At 38.0% G+C, this 18,186-nt stretch overlaps 1 protein-coding gene across 5 annotated transcripts in view; it reads right to left on the minus strand.

The window, feature by feature from the left end:
• RPRD1A (regulation of nuclear pre-mRNA domain containing 1A) overlaps window positions 1–17,585 on the minus strand; it is a 72,917-nt gene extending 55,332 nt beyond the window's left edge. For 3 of the 5 annotated variants that reach the window (XR_003437281.1, XR_003437280.1, XM_027127748.1), the window contains exon 1: window positions 17,372–17,584. Coding sequence is in view for 2 of the 5 variants with exons in the window: in XM_027127748.1 (XP_026983549.1) it covers window positions 17,372–17,522 (151 nt within the window). In the remaining 3 variants the exon portion in view is untranslated. Of the gene's footprint in view, window positions 1–17,371 lie in introns of all 5 variants that reach the window. The other 2 variants (XR_003437279.1, XM_027127747.1) reach the window with 1 other exon arrangement.
• Between the last annotated feature and the right edge of the window lie 601 nt (window positions 17,586–18,186).

Raw genomic sequence — 18,186 nt, forward strand, 5'->3', positions numbered from 1 at the left:
GTTTAGCTCACAACTCAATCACACAGGCATATTTCCTCCAGAATGTTCAGTATACGGTACTTTATGTAGACTTCCCATTTTGTCACACAGATTATTAAAAAGATATTTAATCACCTCTAATGCAATACTCAATAGTCAAAGACTGACAGCTTTTCCCCTAAGATCAGGAAAAAGAGAAGGATGTTCACTTTTACCACTTTAATTCAACACCATATTGGAACTTCTAGCCATAGCAATTAGGTAAGAAAAAGAAATAAGACATCCAAATTAGAAAGGAAGAGGTAAAATTATCTCTGTTCACAGATGTTACTTGTATAAAACCCTAATGAGTCCAAAAAAACTGTTAGAGCTAATAAATGAATTCAGCAAAGTTGCAGAATACAAAACGTTCAAAAATGAATTGCATTTCTATAGATTAACAATGAATGATCCAAAAAAGAAATTAAGAATTCTACTTACCATTATATCAAAAAGAATAAAATACTTAGGAATAAGTTTAACCAAAGAGGTGTAAGATTTGTACACTGAAAACTATAATAAGAAATAAAAGAAGATACAAATAAATTGAAATACATCCCATTTTCACAGATTGGAAGACTTAATATTGCTAAGATAACACTGCTCAAAGCAACCTACAAATTAAATGCAATCCTTATCAAACTCCCAATGGCATTTTGGTAGAAATCAAAAAACTCATCTTAAAATTCATATAGATTCCCAAATGATCCCAAATAGTCAAAACAATATTTTAAAAGAAAATTAAAATTGAAAGACGCATACTAACTGATTTCAATACTTACTAGAAAACTATCGTAATCAGAATAGTGTAGTATAGGCATAAGGACAGACATATAGACCAATAAAATGGAAGAGCGAGCATAGCAAAAAACTCTTGCATATATAGTCATCACTAGTCATTATGGAACCGCAAATTAAAACCACAGATACCACTCCATTCCGATTAGAATGTCTTTTTTCAAAACAAAAAAGAAAAAAACAGAAAATAACAGGCACTGATGAAAACGTGCAGAAATTGGAATCCTGGTGCACTGCAAGTAGGAATGTAAAATGGCACAGCTAGTATGGAAAACAGTACAGTTGTTCCTCAAAAAATTAAACACAGAGAGCTTTCCTGGTGGCAAAGTGGTTAAGAATCTTCCCGCCTATGCAGGGGACATGGGTTCGAGCCCTGGTCCAGGAAGATCCCACATGCCGCAGAGCAACTAAGCCCATGCGCCACAACTACTAAGCCTGCCTGTGTTCTAGAGCCTGTGAGCCACAACTACTGAGCCCATGTGTAGCAACTACTGAAGCCCACGCACCTAGAGCCCGTGCTCTGCAACGAGAAGCCACTACAATGAGGAGCACGAGCACCACAACGAAGAGTAGCCCCCGTTCGCTGCAACTAGAGAAAGCCTGCGTGCAGCAACGAAAGACCCAATGCAGCCAAAAATAAATAAGTAAAATAAATTTATTTTTAAAAAAATTAGCATCGAATTACCATATGATTTACCAACTCCACTTCTCGGTACATACTCAAAATAAGAAGGGACTCAAACAGATATTTGTACAACCATGTTCATACCAGCATTATTCACAATAGCCAAAAAGTGGAAGCAACCCTAATGTCATCAACAAATAAATAAAATGTGGTATATACATACAAGAGTATTATTCAGCCTTTTAAAAGGAAAGAAGTTCTGACACATGCTACAGCATGGATGAACCTTGAAGATATTATGCTAAGTTAAATAAGCCAGTCACAAAAGAATAAACTGTATGATTTCACTTAAATGAGGCAACTAGAGTAGTTGAATTCAAACTGACAGGAAGTAGACGGGTGGTTGCCAGGTGCTGGGAGAGAAAAGGGAATTATTGTTTAATGGGAATGGAGTTTCAGTTTGGGAAAATGAAAAAAGTTCTGGAGGTGGATGGTGATGACAGCTGCAAAACAATGTGAATGGACTTAACTGCACTGAACTGTACACTTAAAAAATGGTTAAAATAGTAAATTTATATTATGTATATTTTACCACAATAAAGAGAAAGAAAAAAAGGTTAAAACGTTAAATTTTATGTTATGTATATTTTACACAACGAAAAAAGTGCACACGCACACACACGCACAGAGACACATGCACTCAAGGGTCAAGATTTAACCAAATTAGTAATCTGAGCTACGCTGATGAGCACTGTCAGGTAAGTGATATATTTTTTAAGCTGTGAACGTGTGGTGTGAAAAATACAATGATTACTGGTACAGTCTGGTGTCTCTGCCTTGACTACTGATTAGACACTACCAGTTTTCACCCACCTTTGCTTTTACACCACCACAGAACATGCCAACACAGTGAAAAGGGCCAGGGGAGAGAGAACATCTCAGTAGTACTATGAAAACATTTTTTACCTTGTCCCATATGCCTCTTAAAAGGGGCTTGGTGATCCACCAAGGGGGATCCAGTTACCACACTTTAAGAACCACTTCTCTAAAGATGGATAAATATGGCAAGAGGAGAACAATATGATAGACTGAAAAAGCTGGAAATTTTTCAAGTCTTTCTCTCAATCAGGTAAATGTTTATAAATGGAGTTCAATATTTGCCTTAAGATGTCAGAAGTTCCAAATTCAGGCACTACTCTTAAAAAAAAACAGCAAAACATTCTGTAATACTCCTTCTAGCTCTAAAAGTCTCATTCTATATACTTTGCAACATTCATTCAGTAGCTCACTCAACACATACTTACTGTGTATCTACTGTATGCTACGTTGAGGAAACAAAGGAATAGGCTCAGTCCTCCAGTAATAAGAAACTCAACACAGAACCACTAAAATACTATATGTTAAATGCTATAATAATAGCAATAAAAAGTACATGGAGGTGACACCAGAGAAAATGTCAAGAATAAAGAGAACTGACAAATATGAAGATAAGACCATTGAAATGGAGTCTGGGGAGCAGAAAGAAAAAGAATAAAGGCAAGAGAACAGAGTGAAATGTACCTGTGGGACACCACCAAGCTAACAAACACACATTATAGGAGTCTGAGAAAGAGAAGAGGGTGCATAAAGAATATATGGAGAAATAATGGCCCCCAACTCCACAAATTTTAAAAAAGCCATGAATCTACGAATCTAAGAAGCTCAATGAACTCCAGGTAGGAATAACTCAGAGACCCACACTGAGAAACATTATAATCAAACTGTCCAAAGACAAAGACAAAGAATTTTTGAAAGCAGCAATTAGCGACTCACTGTCATGTAAACACAAGGGAGCCTCAATAAAATTAACAATTTCTCATCAAACTGTGGAGGCCAGAAGGCTATGAGATGTCATATTTAAACCCCTGGGGGTGGGGGTGAGGTGGGGAATGTCGACCAAGAATTTTAAATCTGGCAAAACTACCCTTCAATACTGAAGAAGAAATTAAGACATTTCAAGGTAAACAAAACCTGAAGGACTTTATTGGTAGTAGATGTCTCCTACAAGAAGTGCTAAAGAGAGTCCTTCAGACTGACATGAAAGGACACTAGATCATAACTAGAAGCCATATAAAGAAATAACGAACATCAGTAAAGTATCTACATAAGTAAATATAAAAGCCAGTATTACTTTATTTTTTGGTTGGTAACTTCTCTTTTTGTTTCCTATGTGAATTAAAATAGAAATGTATAAAATAATAATAAGTCTGATGATGGGCACACAACATATATAAGATGCAGTTTGTGGGACTTCCCTGGTGGTCCAGTGGTTAAGACTCCACGATCCCAATGCAGGAGGCCCAGGTTCAATCTCTGGTCAGGGGACTAAGACCCCGCATGCTGCATACCGCACATGGTGTACTGCGCAGCCAAAAAAAAAAAAAAAATGTAGTTTGTGACAACAAAAAAGACACATAAAAGTGCAATGTGTTTATATCACTTTTTTTTTTTTTTTTTGGCAGCACGCGGGCCTCCCACTGCTGTGGCCTCTCCCGTTGCGGCACACAGGCTCCCGACGCGTAGGCTCAGCAGCCATGGCTCACGGGCCCAGCCGCTCCGCGGCATGTAGGATCTTCCCGGACCGGGGCACGAACCCGTGTCCCCTGCATCGGCAGGTGGATTCTCAACCACTGCGCCACCAGGGAAGCCCCACCTTTTTTTATTTTTATATTTTTATTTATTTATTTTTTTGGCCACACTGTAATGCTTGTGGGATTTTAGTTCCCCAACGAGGGATCGAACCTGTGCCCTTGGCAATGAAAGCCCGGATTCTCAACCACTGGACCGCTGGGTAATTCCCTATATCATCTTCTTTTTAATTGAGAGAAAGTTCACATTACATTAAATTAACCATGTTAAAGTGTATAATCCAGGAGCATTTACCATATAGTTGTGCAACTATCACCTACATCTATTTCCAAAACACGTTTGTCATCCCCAAAGACAACCTCATACCCATTAAACAGTCATTCATTTCCCATTACTCTTCTCCCCCCCAGTCTCTGGCAACGACTTTCTCCCTTTGTGGAATCATATATTCTATTGGTATTCAACAGATATTTCATATAAAATGAAATCCTACGATATGCGACCTTTTGTGTCTGGCTTCTTTCTCTTCATTTTTCCTTTCTTTTCTGTTTTTTGTTTTTTGGCTGCTGTTGGGCCTTCGTTGCTGCACACAGGCTTCCTCTAGTTACAGCAAGCAGGGGCTACTCTTCGTTGTGGTGCTCAGGCTCCTCATTGCATTGGCTTCTCTTGTTGCAGAGCACAGGCTCTAGGCGTGCAGGCTTCAGTAGTTGTGGCACGTGGGCTCAGTAGTTACAGCTCATGGGCTCTAGAGCATGGGCTCAGTAGTTGTGGCACACTGGATTAGTTGTCCCGCAGCACATGGGATCTTCCTGGAGCAGGGATCGAACCCATGTCTCCTGCACTGGCAGGAGGATTCTTAACCACTGGACCACCAGGTAAGCCCTCACTTCATATGTTTTTGAGATTCATCCACATTGTACCATGAATCAGTATTTCATTCCTTTCTATGGCTAAATAATATTTCATTGCATGGATATACCACATAAATCTATTCATCCACTAATGGACGTTCAGGTTGTTTCCACCTTTTGAGTACTGTGAATAACACTGCTATGAGCATTCTTGTATAGTATTTGCTTGAATACCTACTTTCAATTCTTCTGAATATATACCTAGGAGTAGGATTACTGCAAGAGTGCTAGTAAAAGATGAGGAGCTGGGCAGTGGGATGGGATAGCAGAGACAAACAGAATACTGCTAAAATAGCAATAAAAAGCTGCAGGTGAGGTATGTATAAAGAGAGTTGTCAAGATAATCTTGAAGTTCTGAAATTAGGCAACTGGTAGACGGTAATCCCTTTCACTCAAATAGGAAATACAGGAAGAGTAACAGGGAAGTGGGACAAGAGTGGGGAAAGATGACAAAGTGTTGCATTGTACATGCTGAGTTTGAGGTGCTCAAGAAATACAGTGACATTGAGACTGCTAAAAAAAAAAAAAAAGAATATTGAATCATCAGCATATTGATGGAAGAAAGCAAAAATTACACCTAAAGTGTCAATTATAAATATATAAAGTGGGACTTCCCTGGTGGCGCAGTGGTTGAGAATCGGCCTGCCAATGCAGGGGACACGGGTTCGAGCCCTGGTCTGGGAAGATCCCACATGCCGCGGAGCAACTAGGTCCGTGAGCCACAACTACCGAGCCTGCGCCTCTGGAGCCTGTGCTCCGCAACAAGAGAGGCCGCAACAGTGAGAGGCCCGAGCACTGCGATGAAGAGTGGCCCCCGCTTGCAGCAACTAGAGAAAGCCCTCGCACAGAAACTAAGACCCAACACAGCCAAAAATAAATAAATTAATTAATTAATTAAAAAAAATATTCTTTAAGAAAAAAAAAAAGAATCCACCTGCCAATGCTGGGGACATGGGTTCAATCCCTGATCCGGGAAGATCCCACATGCTGCAGAGCAACCAAGCCCATGTGCCACAACTACTGAGCCTGTACTCTAGAGCCTGTGAGCCACAACTACTGAAGCCCGCGTGCCACAACTACTGAAGCCCATGCGCCTAGAGCCCGTGCTCCTCAACAAGAGAAGCCACTGCAATGAGAAGCCTGTGCACTGCAACGAAGAGTAGCCCCCACTCGCTGCAACTAGAGAAAGCCCGTGCACAGCAATGAAAACCCAATGCAGCCAAAAAAATAAATAAAAATAAATTTAAAAAAATTTTAAAAATAAATAAAGTGAAATTATTCTTAATCATTAAGCGTTTTTATGTGCTAGTTATAGCACATCAACTGCATTTTTAAAATTCTAAAACAATAAACTTGATTAAATCCACATTAAGTATTAGTTAATTTACTAATTAAATTGTTGTAAATCTGGATTATGTATACATTACTCAGGGTTTTCCAGAGAAACAGAACTAATAAGGTGTGTGTGCATACACAGAAAGAAATTATAAGGAACTGGTTCATGTGATTATAGAGGCTGTCAAGTCCCAAGATCTGCAGTCAGCAAACTGGAGACCCAGGAGAGCTGATGGCATAGCACTTGTCAGAAAGCAGACTCAAGATCTGGGAAGAGCCCATGTTTCACTTTAAGTCCAAAGGAAGGAAAGAAGGCAGTCAGGCAGGACAAGTTTCCCTCTTACTCACAGAAGCATCAGCCTTTTTGTTCTATTCCAGCCCTCAACTGACTGAAAGAGGCCCATCAACATTAAGGACAACCTGCTTTACTCACTCTACAGATTAAAATGTTTTATCTCAGCCAGAAACATCTTCACAGACATACCCAAAATACTGTTTGACCAAATATCTAAAGCCACCTGTGGCCCAGTCAATTTGACACATAAAATTAACCATCACAAGTGCTCTTCAAGATAACTCATGATTTTCTACTAAGAAAACTGAATTTTTTGATAGTTCAGGAAAAACATGGTCCTTAACTACCCAAACCTCCTTGTTTAAAAGAATAATCTATAAAATAGAATACCATACACATTATGATTTATTCCAATACTAAAGAGATGAAAACAGCATGTTGAATTAAATAGACAAAGGTTTTTTTTAATTGTTGTGTAGTTGATTTGCAATGTTGTGTTAATTTTTGCTATACAGCAAGGTGATTCAGTTATACATATATATACATTCTTTTTTATATTCTTTGCCATTATGGTTTATCACATATAGTTCCCTGTGCCATACAGTAGGACCTTGTTGTTTATCCATTCCATATATAATAGTTTGCATCTACTAACCCTCAACTCCCAGTCCATCCCTCCCCTGCCCCCCTTAGCAACCACAAGTCTATTCTCTAGGTCTGTGAGTCTGTTTCATAGATTGGTTCATTTGTGTTATGTTTTAGATTCCACATACAAGTGATATCATATGGCATTTTTCATTCTCTCTCTGACTTACTTCACTTAGTATGACAATCTCTAAGTCCATCCATGTTGCTGCAAATGGCATTATTTCATTCTTTTTTATGGCTGAGTAGTATTCCATTGCATATACGTACATCTTGTTCATCCATTCATAAATAGATAAGGTTTTTAAACCATGCTCTTGAAGAAGAATATTCCTTGAACTGGACCAAAATGTCATCACAAAAATCAACCAATGCAAACCATTTTCCCAATTTACAAAGAAAAAAACAAAAAACAAAACCTTAATGAATGTAAATGTTTTCAGTTTTAAGTGCTTTCGCATAACATGACAATCCTCTGACACTTTCTTCTATTAGCCTGTACTAGAATTAAATGAGATACATTTAGTGCAAAGTTATACAGTTACTGTAAACTTAAATGTGCATTTTGTGATGGTCTTCACAGGGCTTTACAAGGCATCATGAACGAATACCTGAACAAGTTTGAGAACCACTTACTTAAACAATTACAACAAATACATTTAGAATAAGACTGCACGGTTCTCAGCCTAAGAAGATTAGCCATCATAAAGATGTAAATTCTCGGGAATTTCCTGGCAGTCCAGTGGTTAAGACTCTGAGCTTCCACTGCAGGGGGCACGGGTTCAATCCCTGGTCAGGGAACTAAGATCCCACATGCCATGAAGAAAGAAAAAAAAAGATATGAATTCTCTTTGAGCTAGTAAAATACCAAAATAATTTTTTTCTTGCAAATGACAAGTTGATTCTAGCATTTATATGGAAAAACAAAACAAGAAGACACAAGAAAACTCTGGGGAAAAAAAAAAAAGAAGAGCAATTTGCAGGCTGGCGGGGGGTTGGAGTGGGATGTCCTACTAGATGTGAAAACATAATAAAGAGTGTGACAGTGATACATGAGTAGTCCGATGAATGGAGCAGAATGACAGTCTACAAATATGCCAAATATATATATGAAAACTGAGTGTATGTTAAAGGAGGCATTTCAAATGGGTGGAGGTAAAAAGAACTTAAAAAAAAATGGTGTGATAAACCAATGCCTACCACTTCTATCAGCTGAAACCGTTAAGAAAATAAGAATATTTAGTAACATAAATTAATACTTATAAACTATAAGATAAACTGACACATCCTAAATGTTCATCAATAGAGTAACAGTTATATAAATTTTGGTGCATCCATAAAATGGAATACAGTGCAGTCATTTTTTTAATTGAGGCAACATCATATATATAAATACATCATAATCTGAAAGATATATTAAAAAGAAAAGCAAAAGCATAGAGAAATCTATATAATATCCAACCATTTGTCTAAACATGAAAGAGAGAAAGAAACTGTAACATATGTAGATGACTATATATGCATAGAAAATTCTGGAAGAATAAACTTAACAGATTGATTCTGGGTAAGGAAAATGGGTGGCAGGGGGAGAAGAGTGGAAAGGAGGCTTTGTGACTTTTAAATTTCGTATTACATGCATGTTACTACCTACTAAAATATACTGTATTTTAAAAAATACACCTGGAAAGTATATAGAATGGTAATTTTTTTCTTAGTTTCTCAGTTATTATAGATATAAAAGGGACTAAGGAAAAGCTATAAAAAGAAGAACAAGAGGGCTTCCCTGGTGGCGCAGTGGTTGAGAGTCTGCCTGCCGATGCAGGGGACACGGGTTCGTGCCCCGGTGAGCCATGGCCGCTGAGCCTGCGCGTCCAGAGCCTGTGCTCCGCAACGGGAGAGGCCACAACAGGGAGAGGCCTGCGTACCGCAAAAAAAAAAAAAAAGAAGAACAACAAGACTAACAGGTACCTGATAAAAGCCAAGAGAACCAAAAATGACCAAATAACCTAGATGATTGCAAGGTGACTACATAAATAATTCATTATTATAATCCTCTTCATACATTTTTACAAACAAAAGGATTTTAAAAATCTTAAATCACTTAAAGTTCTTTGCAGACATAAAACATTAAAAGTCTACCTAAAATATTTACTTTATTATCCTGTCTAGTTCCAAAAAGGAGTTGTGAACTGAAATGTTACATTTAAAATGTCAAATAACCTTTGTTTGACATAAAACGACATTCAAACGATTAAAGCAACAGTAAAAACTATGTCTACATACTTTGTACAGCTCCTAGTAAATTCAAATCTCAAATCAATTGCCTAAACTAAGCTAGTTTCCCAATTATATTGATATTTCTCTTTGTATCACTATGAAGTTACTAATTTAGCAGAGTCTGTTGCCCTGACTGATACGTAAGCTATGTCTCCCTTATCCACTGAATCATCCTTGGTCTAGCAACAGAGCAGGAGCTCAATAGGTATTTGATGAGTAAAGGAAACCAACAGGAGAAACTTTTACATATCAAATGAAAATTTCATTTTATTCAAAAATAAACTTGTAAAATTATGAACTATAATTATGTTTGTTTAATGCAGGCGCACACCTTTATTTTTATTAGAAATTTAAGGATAATTTCCTTAAATTTTGGAGCCGTAAAAACAACATCAAATCATCGATTTTTAAAAAAGCTGTATGTTATAGGAAAGAGAACCTAAAGAAAATTATATTATAACCCAAAGGGAAATTTCATAAATTTGGTTTAAGTTCACACTGAGTAGGAATTAACATTTTGGAGGGAATATGTCTGCTTAAGGCAAAGCAATGGGTGCTAGCCTCTTGATCTAACTACCAATAATAGGAAATGGCCTAGCTCTTAGTATCTGGTTTGTGAATTGTTGGCGGGTCCTCAAAACCCTTTCATGGAGTCCATGAACTCAAAACTATTTTCACAATAATACTAAGACATTATTTGTCTTTTTCGCTCTCATCCTCTCACCTGTGTACAGTGTTATATTCCTGCGGTTATGTGATATACATCACAAGAAGACTGAATGGAAAAGCTGACATGAGAATTCAGCTGTCTTTAATTAAGACAGACAAAGATTTGCAAAAATGTAAAACAATCACTCCTTTCTCTAATATTTTTAAGTTATTTTTCATTAAAAATGTCATTTTATGTTAACATAAAATCAATTTAGTACCACAGTTTTAAAATAATAATTATTAAATAAATATTTTTCAAGGTTTCACTTTCTAATATAACTCCCAGTAAATATAAACCACATAAATGAAAGATCAGGGGCCTTTAATAATTTTTACAAAAATAAAGGGATCCTTTAATCATACAGTCGATAATCCCTGGTCTAGACCCTGAGAATATCTATGTAACAACCAATGTGATTTTTTCAAACAATAAATTTAAAATAAAAGAGGGAATCCATAGATGTAAAGGAACTTAAATATAATAATCAAATGCAATGAAGAAACTTTACTTGCATCCTGATTCAAATAACTGGCTAAAATTTAAAAAATGTGAGACAATCAAGGAAACAAATACTAGCTGGATATTTGATGATATTTTAAGAAATTAACTTTTTTAAAGTTGTTAACAAAGAATATAACTGTTACAGCTGGATGATGACTACACTGAGGTGCATAAAAGTCATACAGATTTGAGAAAAACAAATTCTTAGTGTAATTAACAAAATATAAACACTGTCTAACTTACTTGTTTAATGCTAACTACAAAAAAGTATAGTATTTCCAAAATGACAGTATTAGACAATATAAAAGCCATTGAATTGTCAATTCAAAATCAGAATCTCTTCGTTTGAAGGATTTATATGGCTACATGTTTTTAAAGAGGATGAAAAATGTTCTTTAACCTTTTGTATTTTTCTAAAACCAAATAGAGTATCTAAGAATATACTTATTTTAGCACCACTTACAAACCTAAAGCCATATTCATGAATATAAATGTTAATTCGACATATTTAAGAACCTTTATCACAGGCAATATGTTGAGATTATGCAGGCTAAAACTTGGAAAACAACCACCTATAGGAACCCACTATCTACTTCATAACCAACACATAATCCCCCAGTCTATAATACAATATAAAGTGATAATTAGTTCCCTGAAAGATGTCTAATACTGTTTATTGATAACAAAGTACTGATTTTAACAAGTGATTACAAATAGAAGGAAAATCTAAACTTTAGGCATTTTAATATTTTAATTGTTGCCAGTGGGGGAAAAACAGTAAAGAGCACTCAAGGGCTGAACATTCCCAGGTTTGGCTCTTTGCATTCCAAGCTATTTCTTGCCTCAGCATCTTCACATATCCCAGTAGCTGAATACCTCCTCCCCATTTATGGCATAGCTGGTTCAGAGAGGTCTTTAATTGAAGGTCACCTTACAGAGATCATTTCCCTCACCATCTAACTACTTAAGGTTCTCCTCCCTTAAATGCACTTAATACAAAACTTATATTTACAATTTTCTTGTTCGTTGTTTGCCCTCCCCATGAGACTACAAATTCTATGAGGGCAGGGACCAACGTTCTTTCTTTTTATTTATTTTTTTAATTGAAATATATTTGACATATAAATATATCCCTGCCGGTCCAGTGGTTAGGACCTGGCACTTTCACTGCTGTGGCCCGGGTTCAATCCCTGGTCAGGGAACTAAGATCCCGCAAGCCACGCGGCATGGCCAAAACAAAACCAAAAAAACACGTTGTTTTATGACTGGAATATATCCAATGCTAGACATATATAAGATAATAAATACAGGGTGAATTAACATACTCTAAAGGGCTGAGACAATTATGATTTTGTTAAGACTCAAATATGAATAACATACAAGAGGCAAGTGTAAACGACTCAATCAACTAGACTACTGAAAGCAGCAACTCTAATCAACTACAAAGAACTTCCTCCTATTTATTCTCTTTCTACAACTCTTGCAGAGACTTGTTGTTCTTGTACTTGCATGTAGGAAAGAGCCTAGTGTTTCCATGTAGGAAAGAGCCTGTCAGTGTTGTTTCGTAAATTCTGGTACATTCATGGATGATATTTCTACAGCAATTAATGCAACATATAATTTAATTAGTGGGCTAATTTATAATTTAGCCCACTACTGAGAAGTTCAGAGTTTAAAACAATCACCTTCAAAAGACAGTATTAAGAAAGTGAAAAGACAACCCAATGAATGGGAGAAAATATTTGCAAGTCATGGATCTGATAACAGACTTGTATGTAAAATACATAAAGATATATGTATATGTATAGCTGATTCACTTTGTTATAAAGCAGAAACTAACACCATTGTAAAGCAATTATACTTCAATAAAGATGTAAAAATAAATTTTAAAAAATAAATTTAAAAAATAAAATAAAGAACACTTAATAATAAAAGACAACTAATAAGAACCTGCTGTATAAAAAAAAATGAAATTCTAAAATTAAAAAAAAAGACAATGCAATTTTAAAATGGGCAAGGATCTGAATAGACAGTTCTCCAAAGATGACATACAAATGGCCAATAAGCAAATGAAAATATGCTCAACAGCATTAGTCATCAGGGAAACACAAATCAAAACCACAAGACACTTTACACCCAACAGGGTGTCTATAATCAAAAAGACAGATAATAATAAGTGTTGTTAAAGATGTGGAGAAATTGGACCCTCATACACTGCAGGCAGGAATGTATAATGATGCAGTCACTGTGGAAAACAGTCTGGCAACTCCCCAAAACATTAAATGTAGAGTTCATATATGACCTAGCAATTCTATTCCTAGGTATATATCCAAGAAAAATTAAAACACATCCACACAAAAACTTGTACACAAATATTCATAGCAGTATTGTTCATAATAGCCAAAAAGTGGAATCAACCCAAATGTCTATCAACTGATGAATGGATAAATGCATACAATGGATTATTATTTGGCCATAAAAAGGGATGAAGTACTAAATACATGCTACAACAAGAATGAGCCTAGAGGATATTATCCTAAGCAAAGGAAGCCTAGTCACAAAAGACTATATATCATATGATTCCATTTAAGGTAAATCTATAGAAACAAAGTAAATTAGTGGTTGCCTAGAGGTGGGGAAGCGGGAATGACAGCTAAAAGGCATGGGTTATGAAAATGTTCTAAAATTTATTGTGGTGATGGTTTTACAATATATGATATACTAAAAACCAAATGGGTAAATTGTATGGTATCTTAATTATAACTCAATAGAGCTGTTACAAAACAACAAAATGGTCACTTATGTTTTTGGTTACACTCTATTGCATTTATCAGGGAAATTATAGCTACTTTGGTCTTCATAAGGGCCACGGGGTATATTCCTCCAAAAATAAATTATCTTTCTTTAAAGGAAACAAAAATAAGAAAAGTGGACAAAGGGGAAATCTTCACAACTGCATGATTACCATATCTGACGTATCATTTTACCTACTCATTCTCATATTTTGAGCAGTAATTTTTCCTACCGATGTCACATTTTTGTCTTCTTTAAACACTTCAAGAAACTAAAGAATGCCTAGCTTAATACAAAATGTTCAACTAATTTTCCTTAATTTCTTGACATTTCAAATTTGATCAATTCCTTTCAAAAATACTTACTTTGCAGAGATAATGTGAGGAGTCAAGATATCACAGTAAGATGTCTAAAACAATGCCTTGTACTAAGTAAATTACTGTCACTATCATTATGCTAAAGGAAAGAGAGGATCCTAAAGTTGAGGAGCAAAACTGCAGAGAATGGGGAGGACATAATGGCTACACCCTACAAAGGCACAATCGTGTGTCTAGGAAAGGAAACCCTTGGCAGAAAAGCCCAGAGCACACTGAGAACTGCAGCTGCAGCTGCAGGTACAGCTGCAGCAGCAGCAGCAGCAGCATGATCATCACCTCCACTATTACTACCATTTCTAACATCACCATCATCACCCAACACTATTCTCCTCCTAAAGCATCTATTTATATGCCTTTAACTCTATTTATGAAACATTTTAACATATGAAAACATCCCCAAACTCAGCTAATAGAACATCTTATCATTTTCCATTTGTTTCAAAAAATGTTTCATATATATGTACTATAAGCTAACACAGATCCATTTTCATTCCCTCTCTTCCTTATGGTAGCCACTATCTTGGACTATGGTGTTAATCATTTCTATGCATGTTCTAGCTACAGATACCTGTAAACAATATAGAGTATTGTTCTGCATGTTTTCAAACTTTCACTATATAGCATATTGGTCTGCACCTTGCTTTCTTAGCCCAATATTCATGTCATGTTGTTTCATGCAGCTCTAGTTCATTCACAAAAACTGTTGGACAGTATTATATTATACTGTATGAAAGACAAAATATATTTGTCCATACTCTAACTAATGAGATGTTTAAAGTGTTTATCTAATTTTGTTATTAAGAGGCTACAATAAACATAATTTCTTGAGTTTCCAGGATATATTCATGGAACTGGAAGGCCAAAGGACATATACCTTCAACTTCTTTAGAGTTGGAAACAAATGGAAACACATCTTTGTTTCCAACTTCTTTAGAGTTGGAAACAAATGGAAACAAATGGAAACACATCTCCTTTTTTACACTACAGTCAGCAGTGTGAGAGAGTTCTTGTTTCCTGTCATCCTCACCAATCCTAGGTACTGTCACACCTGTTTTTCTTTTTTTTTTTTTGGCTGTACCCCACGGGAGCTTACTTCTCCAACCAGAAATCGAATTGGGGTCCCAGGCAGTGAAAACGCCGGGTCCTAACCACTGGACTGGCAGGGCATTTCCTATCATAATTTTAATTTTGCAAACCAAAGGGTCTAAAGTGGTACTTCATTGATTTATTTTTTCTTGATTAGTAAGATTGAGTATCATTTATAGGCCTTTCAGGTTTCCGCTTACGTAAAATGCCTTTTAACAGTATGGCCATTTTTCTACTGATTTGTGGTAGTTCTTAAGAACAATTTGGGTACCAATCCTTATGCTCTTTCTTCCCTCCCCACCCCACCCCCAAATATAAACCTGTTGTTGATTTTCATATCTAGTAAGGTAGAAAAGCAAAGACAATTCCTGCCTTCTCAAAGTTCACAGCTATTTGCCAGACATTTATATCTGTGTTTCTCAAACCTTTTCGGCCACTCACAGGTGAATTCCTTCATGACAGCCAATACACATACACTTACATATGAAGTGAAAAACAGGGCTCTACATCAACTTATTTTAAGGCAGGGGTCCCCAACTGCTGGGCCACAGACCGGTACTGGTCCATGGCATGTTAGGAACTGGGCTGCACAGCAGAAGGTGAGCAGTGGGCAAGTGAGCGAAGCTTCATCTGTATTTACAGCTGCTCCCCATCACTCGCATTACCACCTGAGCTCCACCTCATGTCAGATCAGCAGCAGCATTAAATTCTCATAGGAGCACGAACCCTACTGTGAACTGCGCATGCCAGGGATCTAGGTTGCATGCTCCTTATGAGAATCTAATGCCTGGTGATCTGAGGTGGAGCTGAGGCGGTGATGCTAGCGCTGGGGAGCGGCTGCAAATGCAGATTATCATTAGCAGAGAGGTTTGACTGCACAGAGACCATAATAAATCAACTGCTTGCAGACTCATATCAAAACCCTATCAGTGAGTGGCAAGTGACAATTAAGCTGCATCTTACGGAGTAGACTGGACATAAGCAACACACTTAGGGTATCACTGTCTCCCATCACCCCCACATGGGACCATCTAGTTGCAGGAAAACAAGCTCAGGGCTCCCACTGATTCTGCATTATAGTGAGTTGTACAATTATTTCATTATGTATTACAACGTAATAATAATAGAAATAAAGTGCACAATAAATGTAATGCTCTTGAATCATCCCCAAACCATCCTGCTCCCCCCTAGGTCCGTGGAAAAATTGTCTTCCATGAAACCAGTCTCTGGTATCAAAAAGGTTGGAGACCACTGTTCTAAGGGATTAACCACAAGCAAATACACAAGAAAACATACAGAATGTCTCCACTCTATATAGCCAATGTCACATTTTGGCTCTGATATTAATCATCATGTGGCTTTCATATGGATCAGTACACAAGCATCTACTTGATTAATAATGGCTTGTTAAAACAATTAATAATAACCATCGTATCAGGTACATTAGGATGTCTGAAACAACAATTAAGAGTGCCCATTCTCTTTACCGAATGAAATAAGAATTAAGGTACAAATTCAGACTAAGCAAATGAAATATTTTAATTTTCAGTCGTACCATCATACAATCAGTTCTTACGGATAAATCTGCTCTGCAGTAGTGAAATGATTCTTCTAGATATTTTAGTGACAGCAGACTACAGCTGAAAAAAAGTTAACTTCATTTACAGAAGCACTATAGAATGCTTTGCAAAATAAAGACGCTGCCCCAGAGGCATGTAATCATAGAGCAAGAAAGGACCTTAGATCAACTTAATCTAATTCCCTCATTTTCAGGTGAGGCACTTGCAATCCAGAAATTAAGAAATCTCCCTAATCCATCTCCTCTGAAATCTACAAATTCAGAGTTCTTTCCATTGCATCACGCATCTTATTTTACACTCCCCAGCTCTAAAACTATGTTTCCCCTTAATTTCACAAGTTTGAGTTGATGTGTTATAGAAATAATGGAAGTATCTCCCCATACCAATCTTTCCCCTCCTCTATCCTCCATTATAATGTACCCAATGAAAAAACCTGACTGCCTAAATTTCTGACTGTAATTAGGTGCGGAGTGCTGAGCCCCTGGCTACTGTTTCCGCGTTAAACCAACAGAAATGTTAATCCTTTACACAATACCTTCTTCAACAACACCTACTAAACGTAGACTTTGCAGGAAACGCAGTACACGCCGCTCCTCCTGGCCCGCAGACCACCGACGCCAGGAAGCCCGGGGCCCTGGGGAGGCGGCGTGCGGGGCAGTCGGGAGTTGGGGTCGCTAGGGGAATGGGGCTCCTAAGGAGGGGGGTGGTCCCGGGGATGCCAGGGAACTGGCCAGGTGGCGGGGAGCGGCAGGGAGCGGCAGGGAGAGGCCGAGAGGCGCGGCCGACTCACCTTTCCGCAGCTCCCGCTCCCACACTGTGACGATGGGCCGCGAGTGCTTGCGGTGGTGGATTAGCCACAGGGACAGGGTCTGCACGCTCTGCTGCGAGTTGCTCAACTCCGACAGCTTCTTCTCCAGCGCCGCCTCAGAGAAAGCGGACATCACTCCGATACCGTGCTCACGCCGTCCCACGCGGTGAGGCTGAGGGGGAGGAGAGTTTCGCCGCCCCCGCCGCGGCCTCGCCCCCTCACCCCACCCTTCCCCACGCCCTCACCACCGCTGCCGCCACTTCCAAGATCGGCCGCAAACCAGCAAGATGGCGACCAGCCGGCAGTGACGTCATGGCCTACCCACGCCCCGCCCACCGAACAGGCTCTGCCGAGGCCGAGCGGAAGGGGCGGGGAAGAGACGCGCCCTGGAGAGGCGGTCGGGGGGCGTGCCGCCTGGGTCTGGGCCGGAGGCGGGGCGGTGTTTGCCAGGCTTAGAACCCTCCTCCTGGGAGAAACTGTATTTACCAAGGGGTAATTAAAAATCTCTTAAACACCAGCGTGTTTGCACAAGGCGCCAAATGCTAGTTGTGTGGTCCAGCTCAGTAACAGTGAAGAGTTGGGACTTTCTTCATGTAAATGGCTAAATCAATTGTGATACTTCATCTTACAGAATACATGCAGCAGCTTAAAAGATTCATAAATCCAATGGTGGATTGTTTTTAAGTTACAAAAAATAAGTACAGTATAATGTTTGTTTTATAAAAGTATATATTTTATAAGAATTCATAAGTATGCAAATAAGAGAGGATAAGAATTGGTGCCCTTAAGCTGTGTCT

This window comes from Aethalodelphis obliquidens, unplaced genomic scaffold (genome assembly GCF_003676395.1).
Source record: "Aethalodelphis obliquidens isolate GAN/ISIS:26980383/991018 unplaced genomic scaffold, ASM367639v1 scaffold32, whole genome shotgun sequence".
In the NCBI taxonomy this organism is placed as follows: Eukaryota; Metazoa; Chordata; class Mammalia; order Artiodactyla; family Delphinidae; genus Aethalodelphis; species Aethalodelphis obliquidens.